Here is a 14,552-nt window from a genome sequence, read left to right on the forward strand (position 1 = left end):
GAAGATTTAAACTTTTCTGTGGTAACACAGATGGTTTATTCCAAAATCTGACCTTGACATTTTCAGACATATCCTGCCTATTTTGTTTCATTGTTTGCTCTTGAAATAGAGAGAACACCTTCACAGTGTTTGGTGTCAGCCAGCAGATGGTGCAGTATTCCCTTCCATTTCTGGGTTCTGTCAATATCTGCAATTCATTCACTTACTATTTGATTCACCTGTCTACAATTTACCTTTGGGGCCCTTTCTGTGTTGCTAGCACATTGTCTCAGGTATTTCATTCCACCAGGTTATGACTGAAAAATATGAAGTAACTTCAGAGTCATCTCCAAGGACTCTTTGAAGCCATGGGACAAAGGATTTCTGGTGGTTGACCTCATCTCCTCAAGGCAGTCATCTTCTCCAAAACTGCTCTTGGTCCATGCTCTTTCTCAAGCACACTTGGAGGCAGTGAGAACATTTTGGTTTTCCTCTGTACTAGTCCTGAAGTTAGTGAAGAATGACATATTGTGGTCCTGCTTTCTCCAACTTGTTTCAGGAAGATTTGGCTGCATAATTTCTTTGTTGGTAAGACACAAGAGTTCCTAGCCTAGATATATAGCATTCATAGCATTTGTCCCACTGTGTTATAGTATCCGTCTGGATTCTGGATGGTTATGTAGAAATATTCAGACACTGCTCTTTCTTGTGGGGGAGTGTCATTTTCTTACATGAGATAAAAGTCAAGAGTCCAAAGCTAATAGCAACTGTATCATAAAATGCTCTTAGCACAGAAAAATCACTATTCTAATTTGGTTTTGTCATTTCTGGGGTTTTTTTTGTGTGTGTGAAAGTAAAAATTATAATGTTTAGTGATATGTTTTATAAGTTTCCACAATTTCCAACACCATAAAACTGACAGGTTGTTACTACATTTATATGTCAAACATGGCAAAAATTGGATGGATGGACAATTCTAGTTCTGCATTACATTGTAGAAGGTTTTGTGGTATTTTATGCTATAGTTTAATTATTGAAACGAAATAAATCTTCAGAGAGTTGTATGTAACTTTTCCCATAGACACTTTGTTATGTGCGCTTTTGTCCCAGTGCTCTTTGTTTCTCTAGCTTTTATGCTTTTTGTTATTTTCATTAAAACCAAATAATGTCAATTAAAATTGACAAACAGCTATGCATGAAAAATTGGCAAAAAGAAAAGAACATTAAAAAATAAAAAACCCAATAATTTGGCCACCAGTTCTAATGGGATACAATCAGTTGACACTCTCCTGATTTACCTTTACAATTCTTTAAAAATATCATGAGGTGTTAGGCTTCATACTATTAAAATTATAGCAAACCTTCTTGGAGCAAAAGACACTCTATTTCCAAAAAGACAATTTTAAATTAGTTCTTCACTGACATAGTGCATTGTATGTGTTTTGTGGGGATGAAAAAACTGATTCTTTCTTCTGATAATGTTTAAAATGAACTTCATAGTGCATGAAGTAAATAAATGAAGTTCAGTATATCTTCCTCAGAAGGTAGTGGGAGGGTCTTGCAACCAGCTCCATTTAGTCCTTCTATCTTCAAACTCAGCCTCGGAGAGTGGGCCCTACCTCTCCTCCTCCTCATGCCTGGGACAATCTTAGCATCTTTGCTTTCCCTTTCAGAGAAGAGTTGTCCGCTGTTTTCTGATAAAATGTCTGAAAAACTGAATATTTCTGCTTTGCAATGATAATCCTCTGTGTGTTCTGTAGTAAAGGAACAGAGCTTGTCCTCTGCTTCTTGCTGGTGCATAAGTAAATCTGGGGGGGTTCTTAGATGTTGCAGCTGTGGTTGGAACTTAATCTACCACCAGGCTATAGACCCCAGGGAGTCACTAATTCCATTTCACCTCTCAGAGCAGGTGTATGTAATACGTATAATATCATGTGGCTTTAAAATATGCAATTTATCTTGTAATTAATGCTCGTGTTAGACAATTGCAAATATGAGAGATTAACAAAGTGCAGAGAAATAATCCTTCTTTCTCTTAATGTAAAGTTTTACATATCTGTGCTTGTGAAACTCAGAAAATGTTAATAAATCACATAAAGAAAAAGGAGAACAACTGTCTGGAAATGTGTCAGCAAGCCTTTGAAGAGCAAGAAGGATGTAACTATACAAGTATACATTCTGAGGTAGCAGAAATACGTTTGTCTGCCACTGAGGTTATCGTGTGGTCCATTGTTTGCTTCACACGAACAATTCTCAGATACGTTCCACATTTGTCAGAGTCATGTTTACAGAGCCCTTTTCTCAGGGTGCTTCATCTTCTGTTCATAATGCTTCCCATCAATTAAAAGAAAGGAATCCTTGAACTGTAGTCTACAATTATATGCTGTATTGAAAGAATATTATATTTTATATGCATTTTTAGAAATCAGTTGGCTCAGATAATTAACATGATCAGAATCAAAATAAATAAGAACAAGTTAGCACTTAATTTCCTTTTCAGTTTGGTGTATTCCTATATATCAGTTTGTCCCTGTCATTTCCAATGAGGAATCAATGAGAATATATTCTATGTATTTTATATTTGGGCAAATTGATGATAATGACAGGTGAACTCTCATGACTGCCTTGTGTAGTAGCCTTAATGCTTTCTTATCTGTACTTGAAATAGCTCATACATTTTAAATAATATTTAGCCTTTTCATAGCTGCAACATATTGGTAGCTCATAATGATTAATTAGTTGGCTCAAATTATTTCCTGTCACACTAATTCTGTGTCACACTGATGAACTTCTATACTGTGGCAAAAGTCCTTGCTGTTAATCTGTCACTTCAGTATTGTATATCATGCTTTAAGGCCTATATCCTATAATCCAAGAGTTTATTGTCGTCCTGTTTTTCCTGGGTGATACACTGACCTTCCTCTATATTTGCCGAGACTTGCCTGTTCTGTATTATCAGTTTGTTGTATATTTTAAAAATTTAAATCCCGGCACCCCAATTAAAAAGATTTATGAAAATGCAGGACTAAAATCCCCTCCTCACAGAAATGTGCTACATTATCTTCTGGATGATGTGGCTTACAGACTTAGATATTCACATTCCTTTAATAAAAATCAATTCATAAGTTACATTTATAGGAAGAGATTTCAGACTGGAGAAGATTTTACACAAATTCATATCTTCCTTCTCCTTGCCTCCATTTCTGAGCCAGTCATTGATCCTCTAGTTATTTAGGGAATAATATGACCTTCATGTTGACTATTAATTTTCCTCACCTCAATGACCCCAGTAAGATTAGATTCTCACCTTCAGCTATGGTAACTGAAAAGAAAATGTTTTGGTTATCATATTGTGCTGGTTTCAGCTGGAGTAGAGTTAATTAACTTCACAGTGGCTGGTATGGGACTGTATTTTGGATTTGTGCTGAACACAGGGTTGAAAATATTGAGATGTTTTTGTTATTGCTGAGCAAGGCTTACACAGAGCCAAGGCCTTTTCTGCTTTTTGTTCTGCCACACTGGTGAGGAATTTGGGGGTGCATTGGAGGTTGGGAGGAGACACAGCCAGGACAGGTGACCCAAACTGACTGAAGGGATGTTCCAGGCCATACGGCTGGTGTATCAATCCTGCTTAGTGTATAAAGTGGGGAGAAGAAGGAGGAAGGGGAGGACATTTGGAGTGATGGTGTTTGTCTTCCCAAGTAACTGTTACTTTTGTAACTAACATAGAGCTAGTGGAAAGTACAGTAAATTCAAAATCATAATGTATTAACATTTCTGTATTTTTAGGGGTTTAGGTTTTGGGTTTTATTTTTACATAGGGAGTTATTTCAAAGCTAAATTCAGATAGCCAGTATAGTAACACTCCAATGACATTTTTTATTATTGCTTCTCTTAATTTTTCCACAGGAGGCAAAATATTTTCTTTTATTATTTAACTTCTTGTGGGAAGTTAAATATCTACAGAATATGTTAAAGAGGCTGTAAATACAGTTTGACTGAGTTAAATGATTTCTGTTACGTCCCTTGCCATTATCTGTTTCTCTTCAAGTCTGATAATCTTCCACGTTTCTTAAGATAAGTATTTTAGCATTTCATTGCAGAATGGAAAATACAGGCACAGCTGTCTTTTTTTTGTTTGTTTTGGTAAGACACAGGTAATAACTTAGACTAAACCTCTTTCAATAGAAAGTCTTTGTAGTATGACCCTATTGAAAGGTGAAATACAGCAGACTAAAAAGAGAATATTTTCTTGCTAGAAAACTTGTAGGGACTTAAATGCAACAGCAGAATTGTGTTTTGAACCATAAGCAAAATTTCCATATTGAAAAATCTATCTAGGCAAGTCTGGGAAATACTAGTGAGCATTACTTGCTCCACAGTGAAGATTAAAACTAACATGCCATTATGCATTAAATATATTAAAAGCAAGAAACCGAAAACTGTGAAATGCGCAGGCTTCATCTTGTCTATTTATACAGGATGTTGGAAGAAAAAAAAGAAAGGTTGAAAGAAATCTTGGAAGAAAAAGTGGAAAGGAAGTTAAAATCTGAGACTGATTAAAAATATTTCTGTTTTTCTCTTTTCATTAACCTAAAAAACAGACATGAAAGTAAATATTAAGAGAAACTATTATTTTACCAAACAATCCTTACAAAATCTTTACAAGCCTTACAAAAACTCCTGTTTGTCCCTATCAACCCAACTATTCCAGACTTTCTTTACTTAATTTTAATGCGTTAGACAAAGACATTAAATGAGTACACACAGAGTTAGACATAATGTTTCTGGGAGATCAAATTCAGTTTTTGGATAATCAGATCAAAGACACAGTATTATGTAATTGGTTGTGTGAAATGAGATGGAAAATTAAATTATGTGGCTTAAACACTACTTTCTGAAACCCAGGTTTGTCTTTAGTTTACTAGATTATTTTACATTAAATTTTTAAAACCATTTTTGTCAAAGTTCTTCTATACCTTAAAATATACCTCTCAAATAGTTTGTTTTCTTCATCTATCAGGCAAACTAGCCACAAACCTTATTTTTCTATTGTCAGTCTAGAATCTTTATCTGATTTTTCTTTGCCTCAGCAGACTTGCCACTCACTGTGGGCTGCTTCCTAGGAACAGATTCTCTCCTGGACAAATTAACTGATACTGCAATTAGTTTCCTCTCATATTGTACATTAGCTTTATGTAGCGATAAAACAACACTTATTAACTGTTTTTCACCTAGGGACCTTTTAGAACAAATAAGGAGCCTGGAAATTTCATGAAGCAGAGTATTTTACTCATTCTGTAGTTGCTTTTGTTATTTAATCAGATATTACATATTAATTTTTATTAGTGCCTGTTTACTGAAAACTCAGAGGCTATGTCTGCAAAATTTAAAAACCACTAGTTCAGAAGTTCATAATAATTACTGTGAGATTTCTTCTTAAAATCCATAGCTACAGCATTATTGTCAGATATGGACAAGTTTTGCCAAGAATTTGAGCATTAATCAGCATTTTTTGTGGGCGGATATAAAAAAACAAAAGGATTTTGTAGGCGTAAACAGAAAAATCACATTTTTCTCTGAACAGCTGTATAATAGCCACTTTTAAAAGCTAAATAGTAAACACAGAAGTAAAGGGTTTCACACCATAAAATGTAAGACAAAATATTTCTAGCTTCCATATTGTGGGAGTTATTATAGAGCAAAAAAATGTTAAGTAAAAATTGTCTGTGTGCTTGGACAGCTGACACTTCAAGAAATAAGTTAGAAATCAAAATCATTTTCGGAGCCATGCTGGTTGCCAGCCACTTAGGGACTTGGAACTAACTGAGGAGTAGACACAAATACTTTGTCATCTACAGCTTGTCATGTGTCTATTTTGTAAAATTTCTCCTAATAAATCTTTTTGTGCTGTGTGTAAAACTCAGAGTTGTTTTTAAATCCTGAAATTATATTTACCCTAAAGTTGAGATATCATTCCTATGTACATGTAGTGTGCAACCATAATACAGAGTTTATAGATAAGGATAATATCTTTTATTAACTAGTTATTATTGCTGGAAAAATGGACACGCTTCTGAAAACAGAAGTTTTCTTGATATCTGAAACAGCAAAAAGCATATTTCAGGCACAAGAAAAAAAGCTGGAAAAAAATTGCACAGAGTATCAGAAATACCAAATCTTTGAGAAGAAAGATAACTGGAAGTTACAGTTATGGGAGGTTTTAGTGAAGAGTGGGAGAAAAGAAACGAGACATGTGTGTATTTGGAGCAAAATAGATGCAAATTCTGATTCAGTAACCTAACGTGGATGTGTATCAAGGATATTTTTCACTGTGGAAATGCTTCATAATTTTGAAAGAGTTGTTAAATAATCATATAAGAAATTAATTCTAAACGCCATCTCAATAAGACAGTAGTAAGGTGTTTTGCCTTGTGAAACAACACCCATAAAAAATTTTTAAAAAAAAAAATTTTAAAAAAAGAGCTGACATATAACTAACTGTATTTCTCTCTTTAACATCTGAAGTTTTCTCCAGACACAAGTTGCTGTTGCAAGTTTTGGTTTCGATTTTCTGGAACTGAAGCATTCAATAACAAAACATTATAGATTACAAAGTAAACATTGAAAAGAAATATTAAAGGAAGTTTTATTTTCCTATTGACAGAGAACACGAAAGAATTGCTTCTTCTTGGCCCTGCTTTTTTGTGAATGATTTTTTTGACCTCCTGGTCCCTTATTACCTGATACAACTTTCTTGTGACTTTTGGTGCAGATTTCTTTCATCATCTAATGACTATTGCTAGTAGCATGCTGGATGTCCTCAGAAAATACAAACCCCATAAATTTAGGAATTTAAATATCTTTTAATTCTTGTTATTTATTAATAATCATAATATTTAATTTATTTGTGTTAATTATTTTGGGTTTTTTTGAAATTTCTCACAAATGGATTATTGCATATTTGTAGAATTATATAATCATAGAATCATTAAGGTTGGAAATTACTAGGAGGTCTAATGTCATCCCAGCACCACCACCATGTTGTCCACTAAACCATGTCCTCAATGGCCAAAGCCACACATTTCGAACACTTCCATGGTTGGCAACTCCCCCACTTCCTTGGAAAGCCTGTTCCATGCTTTACAACCCTTTCTGTGAAGAAATGTTTTCCTAATATCTAATCTAAACTTCCCCTGGAGCGACTTGAGGCAATTTCCCTGGGTTCGTACTGACTGTAAAGCATCTGATAAAGGCATCTGATGTTTTCTTGCAAAGCAAAAAGTCAATCAGAAAAAAATTACAGAGAAACAAACAATATATGATGTTGAGGAAACAGGAAATGTGAGTTTCCTTTGTTCCTTCTCCTGTATGATCCACTACTGGGACTTGATTTCATCCACATTGGTGAATAGGTATTATGCAATTGCCCTTTTAATCTCCTGTAAGAGATTAACAATCAGTGCATGTGAGGTTATGTTAGTATGTCATTGGCACTACGTCTGCCAATAGTGAGATACTCACAGCAAACGCGTAATACTTACTTTCAAGTATCGGTTCCAGTTAATTTTAGTTTACATGGATTGATCTGTTTCAACATGAAAGATTTAAGTCAGTAGCTAAGGTGTGCAAGATCAGGATTCAGATCTATTCAGAGTCAAGAGAGAAGAAAAATGAACCATGGCCTCAAACAGAGAATGTCTATGTGCTGCTTCCTGACTGTGGGATTTACCCAAGATGAAGCTCAGTTCTTGGCTGCTTTAATTCAGACTTCCACAGTTGAAGTCAGACTGTGTTTGTTATTTTGAAATGGTGGGTAGGTTGTTTTTTTGTTTGTTTTTGTGGGGGTTTTTTGTTTGTTTTGTTTTGTTTTGCTTAACCAGACAAATTTTATCTAGGATACTAGGATATTTGGAGCTTCAGTTTGGCCTATGTGACAAAGCTTGTTAGGTGTGAAGAATCTTACCGGGATACTACCAAATCTCACTGGAAAAATTGGGTAGCAGCTAAGCAGTGTTTTCAAGGTGGAAGTGCATTCTTAAAGAGATGGATTGGTCTCCAAGTGATTTGGAGTATCATATTCTTTTCAGAGAAAATGCATTGCTGTTGATTCACTTCTCAGCTGTCTTCAGAGCTTTGACAGGCCATAAACAAACTTCTGATTCTCCCTGGCTAGCCTGAGTGACTGTGGTAGAGTCCTAATGGGTAAAAGAACAAAAAGGGAAGAAAACTAGAGTGCAAAATCCCTCCATAACTTGTTAAGATTAGCATACTTCGTATTTTAGGATTGGAAGGAAATTCCTATTAAAAATAGGTACATAATTTCTCTACCTTTTCTTCACAGTCGAGAACCACAGAATTTCTTTATAATTCTGCTCTTGAAATTAATAGGAAATAAACTAGGTCATTATGCAACAAATTAGGGAATTATGTACAAACACTAATATTTGTGCTTTGCTGGGTATTTGTTGCTTATGGGATTCTTTTATTTGTTGTTTTGAGTGTCCAAGTGAAGATATATCATTTTTTTTTTTGAAAGAGGCAGAGTATTGTTCTTGAAATGACTGGTTTGATTTCTATGAGTAACTTGCAAAGTAAAGTGTGTAAGCAAGAATATAAGAATCTGGTACTGACTTGACATCAAAAAGTGAAAATATATGGGAGTATATTAATTTTCTTCTTTAGATCTAATATTTCTGTATTTTAATATCTTGTCCTAAACCATATTTGGGATTCAATATATTCTGCAGTGATAAAAAATGAATTATTATTTACTAAGCATGCCTGTGTAGGTGGCATGAATTATCTGTTGGCTTGATCACATTGTATTAACACTGAAAAATTGCATTTATCTGTTTATTTATTTTGTATTTTCAGGTAGAGATTGAAAATCTAGACTATCATTACTTTCTGCCTTTGTTCTTTGATGGGCTTTGTGAAACAGAATTTCCATATGAGTTTTTTGCACGTCAAGGAGTCCATGACCTGCTGGAGCATGGTGGAAATAAGATTCTTCCTGTTGTTCCTCAGCTCATTATCCCGATAAAAAGTAGGTGACCATGTAGGAGAAAAATCCATAAATTGTATTTATATGATGTAAATTTTTGAAAGGTTGCTAATTAAGCCATAAGACATGACAGCCTGAATGTCACATGAAGATTATTGCAAATGTGAGTAAATTTTAAGATATAATGCTCATTTTGGGGGAAAATTGTTTCTTTTACTAATACATTTCCTATAACTAATGGATCAGAAAAGCTATAAGTCCTTTTGCTTGCTTTTGTTGGGCTTCTGCAACGCTCAGATTCTTGACGTCAGGGTTCCCTGGTGTTCTCTGCATGAGACACACGTGCAGACATAAACCCTGAGGGAACCAGAAGTTTCTGCGTCTATTATTTCTCTGAGTAACATCAGGGACATGCAACACATTGTGTGGAAGCACCTCCTCTCCTTTCAGAGGCAGTGAGCATGCTACCATTCACATTTTCTTTGCTGGCAATATAGTTAGAGAAGTTTTCAACCCCTGCCTGCATAAAGTCACCAATTGTTCCAGCTCCCACACTCTCACTTTTGCTAATGCAATTGTTTGTGGGGCAAACTGGTGATACTCTCATCTAAATGTGTTTAAAAAAAAAAAAAGTCAATGAACCCAACTCTAAAATAAATCTAAAACATTTTTAGAGTGGCATTGCTTTTAAAGTCACATCATTTCAGTGGTCTAGTTTATAAATGCAGTGCCACAAATGAAGGAACTGTACAGCATAGCACAGACATTGGTGTGAATGGGTAGAAATGATCAATAGGAAGATCTTCATATAACTTTGCTAATGAAGATAATAATGTGAAATTAAACACTTAAGTATCTTGTATCACCTACTTGTCAGAATCATTTCTGTTCTGTGCTGTGAATCCTAAAACAGATATGTAGACAATCTGAATTTAGGCCTAAAAGCCAGAAAAGCCCAAATCTTTGCACTTGTAGCTTAGAAGGAAGTATTGTTTCTACACAGTTCAAGTTAGCAGACCAGTTCTTCTAATTGAGTCCAGAAAGAATAATCTCCATCCTAAGGAACACTGAAGTTTTACTTCTTGAGGCTTTTACCATGCTGTTAAATATAACTTCTGTGATACAGTAAGCAAGGACACCTTAAACTTTGTTAAAAATGTTTCATTAAGGAAACTGATACTTTTTGTGAGTGAGATCTAGAGAAATGAATAAAGCATTCCTCCCTCAGTGTCACCTACAAGTCCTTTTTAATGTTTAATAAATTTCCAAATTAAACAGATTTCTGTTTTCTTATTGTTCACATTCTGTTTGCACCTGATTTCTGTTTTCCTATTGTTCATTCTATTTGCATGTATAATGTTGTCTTGGACTACAGTATAGTTAATTCCCATTTAATGTCAAATCAGTGTCACATTTGCATTTAGCTGTGTAAAGTTGAATGTGTTGCTGGCAGGTGTTCTAAGAACAGTTATGTTTCTCACATATCTTCACTGTATTTAGGAGTATTTAATGACTGTTAAATACTTCCTTTCACAACATGCTGCAGTATTTTTATGGAATAAACATGGTTTTCTGGTCTGTTGTCATTTTCTTTCTGCATATCATGTAAGTTGATTTCTATCACCTACAGAAAGTTATAACTCTAATGTAATTGTAATTTTTCCTCCTGGCTGACTGTTGCTCTTGAGAACCAGTTCTGGTTATTAAGATCACCAACTGAAAGATAAAAGTAAGCCAGCATGCTTTTATAGACTTTAAATGCTTTTAAAGAAAGTAAAGGGGGGTCGGGGGGGGGGGGGGGGGGGAGGTGTTTGTTTTGGTTTTGTTTTTTTCAATTGTCCTTTTAAAGTATTTCCCTTGCAGGTTTCATCAACCAGTACAAGTAGTTGCAGTTAGGTTTATGTTAGATTCTTCTGCTCAAAACTGGTCATTTCAGGTATTTTCAAATGGTATAGGAAGTAGATCCTTTATTAATCTTCTTTATTCTTGTCTGTGGGGAGAAACTGTTTCTTATTAAATAAAGATAAATCTCATCCATGTTTGGAAAGTGAAATCTGCAATTAACATCTCTGACTTTTAAATTTGGTGTTAGAGATATTCTTTCCTGAATTTATACATGTATTAATATTTAGCATTTATTAGTAATGAATTTCATCTTCAATTTTATCACCCAGTTTTTCTCTGCTGTAAAGTCCTTTTACAGTTCTTCAGAGTCAGTCCTTGTCTTTGGCATCTGGAATAACGTGATATCATCAGAAATCTTTGTTATCAGTACAAACTCTTCCAAATCACCTATGGATTTAGTGAAAAACATGAACTTCAGCATGGATTCCTGCAAGGCCCTATTAGTGATACTCCTCCTCTGTGATCATTTATTATTGCCCTCAGTTTCTATCTCTAAGTCATTATTTGCTTCTATGGAAGCCGTGGCAGCTCAGTGAGGGACCTTATCAAATACCTTTTGAAAGTCTAAGAAAACAGTATTATCAGGCTTTTCTTGTCCCCATTCTTCTTCTTCAAGGATCTAGAGCACATTTAGAATGCCATATTAAGTTTTGCAGTACAGATGCAAGTACTACTTTGATTTTTTAGACCTTTTGTAAATGGCATCACATTTCACTGATAACAGACCTGTTTTCACAAGGAGGGTAGGTATTCAGTTCAATTTTAGTATCTTAGCACAGAGGAAGGAATGTACATCTAGGAATGGATTGAAATTGTCGACTGGCATAGTAAAAGAGCAGGTTTTTGGGACTCTCTTTTAAGTATTTTTTATACTATATAATTAAACAAGGTCCACAAATGTTAATAGAATTCAAGCTCTATAGGAGCTGATCTAGTAAAATGCTACAATTAGAGGCACAAATAAAGCTGAAAAAACCCACTGATTTTCTCTCCCATATTCTGCTAGATCATGTTTCTTGCAAGCATCAGTGTTTCACTTATGGATCTTAGCCTTTTATGTGCCTTAGACTTTGGCTTTACAAAAAAAAGTCTTTGATGACAAAATTAACATAAGGTTTTCACACCTTACCCCCTATTTCTCCTTCCCATCATTTCACTGTAACACATCACTCTTTCAGTTGTACAGAAAGAAACTTTTGTGCATCTGTATTGTTATTTGGGTCAGGCTCTTACTGGACTTCTAAAAGGTACAGAATACAAGGTTCTTATTCTGATTTTTATTCACTCTTGATTGAAGTGCTGTCTTTTGTAACAGCCTTCACTACTGTTCTGTAAGTTTAGCATAATACTATTGTATAAGTACAGGTAGTTAACTATTATGTGTTTTGAAGATTTTGGTCAGAAATTTTGTAAGTATGTATCACTTTAATCAATTGCATTTTGAGAACACTTCATGTTAGGACTTCTTTAAACCTGACTCTGTGAATTTAAAATAAGCCCTTGGTCAACAAGATTAAGTAACTCACAATAGTCAAGAATTTTTATCCTTAGTGCCTGTTACCTCATAGGATACCTTCTCTATGTATCTTGTTTACTGCTTCAGGAAAAGAGTTTTCTAAAACTGTTTCTTCATTTACCACTTGAGTGAGAATTATGAATGCAAAATAAATTGGTTTAATGTTTGGTTGTGAGACCTAAATAGAAAATGGAAAGTGTTGGTGCACTTCTAAGCATAGATTCACGGGTGTATTTGAAAAAGAAGTTGAAGATAATTAAATTATCAACATAAATTTTAATATAATGACCAAAATCTAAAGTTAGTATTAAGAGAAGAGACAGAAGTTTAGGGAAACTGATTTGATTCTGTAAAGCTCACGATATCAATGTGCTGTCTGGGAGAGAATGTTCTGATTGGATATCTTCTGTAGAACTACATTGTGTTGAAAAAGATCCACTCTGTACTGTGAGAAATGCTGTCATGTTTCCTGGCTTATAGAATCTATCAATCTCAGCTCTCAGATGAGAGCTGTGGCTTCTGTTATGGACATCTGGAACTAAGATACGATTTTCCAAACTGCCACATAAAAATAAAAAATTATCAGCTTATATAACTTGTAGCTCTTTTCATTGAGATGTTAGAAGTGTTACTCAAGAAAAAGACTTGGATGTTTTAAAATAATTATTTTTATTTCTTTATGTGAAGCATCTAGCTAAATGGATTAGCAAATAAGTGGCATATATCTTAAGAAAAGTTTCTGCTCTTAATGGAAATTAACAAAAAACCCACTAAATTTACATTAATTTACGTGATTTGCCAATGAAATGTATCTGAAATTGAAAATACAGTGAATTAACATTCACTGAAGTCAATGAATTGGTATCTTATAAGGTCTCATTGTTAACAAGCTTTAATAAACAGCACTATTGTGTTTTAAATATGCTTTCAAATTTCCTAATTATCTCTTATTTTGTCTTTGAATAGTAGAAACAGAACAAACTCAGATACTGAGCTTTTAAATCAGATATTAAACTGCTATCATTATAAAACTTTATTTAAGAAAGTTATGATGAACTTCAGAAAATATTCATTGGGAAAAGCTATAGCAGTACAAGATAACATATGTTTTAATGAAAAATACTTCATTATATACTTCAATTGAGCAATTATTTAAGCTGGAGGATTTAGTGCATCATAAATCAGAAGCAAAATCTTCCAGTTAATACCATTAAAGTAGAAAACATCAAAACTACTAAGCAACAGAGTCATTTTACTGGGTTGGAGTTTTTTACTGCTTAAGAGAATGTTACAGTAGTCTAAATGACCAAAGATAAATATGTACCGATGAGAGAGGAGAGAGGAATGTCCTCTCAAAACCCTTTAGGGGACAGAAAGGTACCTTTAGCTGAAAAGCTAAAGTTGTGCACTTTGCTGTTATTGTGAAGATGCATGTCTTACAGCAGACTTCTGGGTCAAGAAGCAACAGCCTAGAATGTTTTCTAAATTGGCATAGTTTGGATATTATGCATCTTTTCTTCATTTGGGCTATGTAGCTGTAGTGTACCAAGATTCCTAAATGGTCTGCTTTATTCCTGGGTAAGGATAATAGTACTTTCTTCAATTTCTGTTAATCTCTGGATACCACTTATATTTTCCAATGTGTTGGAATGCATTTTTTTCATATACTGCATTAATATTTTCTTACTTTTGTTCATGTGGGAGAATGGTCTGTAGTGATGGTAGTACACAGAAAATAATTACCGGATTTTTAAAAGATAAACAGATATTTGAAAGTGGTATGTCTTTGGGGCAGGGATTGCCTTTAGTTGAATATTTATAAAGTGCCTAATATAATCAAGTCAGGAGCTGGTTGACTCCTATGCATGGGACAGGCCAAGTATTTAGGAAGATTAACAACAGTTCCATAGTCATAATGATCTTCCTTTTAATTTTACAAGTGTTTCCTTACACACAGTGCCGATTTCTGCAATTTGAAGGGATTGAGGCTCAAATTCTCAGTCTGTTTGATTCTACCACATCCATCTGCAGCCATACCTCTGCAGGCTGCAGGGTTGCCCTACTCTTATACCAGTACCAGGCAGCAGTGAGCACAGCTGTGGGAGGTGCACCCACGCAGAGGTACTCCATAGCTTAGTGGCAGAG

At 34.5% G+C, this 14,552-nt stretch overlaps 1 protein-coding gene across 7 annotated transcripts in view; it reads left to right on the top strand.

Annotated features, from left to right (window-relative positions):
• Nucleotides 1–14,552, top strand: part of PACRG (parkin coregulated) — a 214,066-nt gene that overhangs the window by 99,193 nt on the left and 100,321 nt on the right. For all 7 annotated transcript variants that reach the window (XM_066178651.1, XM_066178652.1, XM_066178650.1 and 4 more), the window contains exon 4: nt 8,857–9,028. In XM_066178651.1, coding sequence (XP_066034748.1) covers nt 8,857–9,028 — 172 coding nt within the window. The remainder of the gene's footprint in view (nt 1–8,856; nt 9,029–14,552) is intronic.

The sequence above is a fragment of the Chamaea fasciata genome, unplaced genomic scaffold (assembly GCF_029207755.1).
Source record: "Chamaea fasciata isolate MVZ Bird 193981 ecotype frontalis unplaced genomic scaffold, bChaFas1.0.hap1 SCAF_3, whole genome shotgun sequence".
In the NCBI taxonomy this organism is placed as follows: Eukaryota; Metazoa; Chordata; class Aves; order Passeriformes; family Sylviidae; genus Chamaea; species Chamaea fasciata.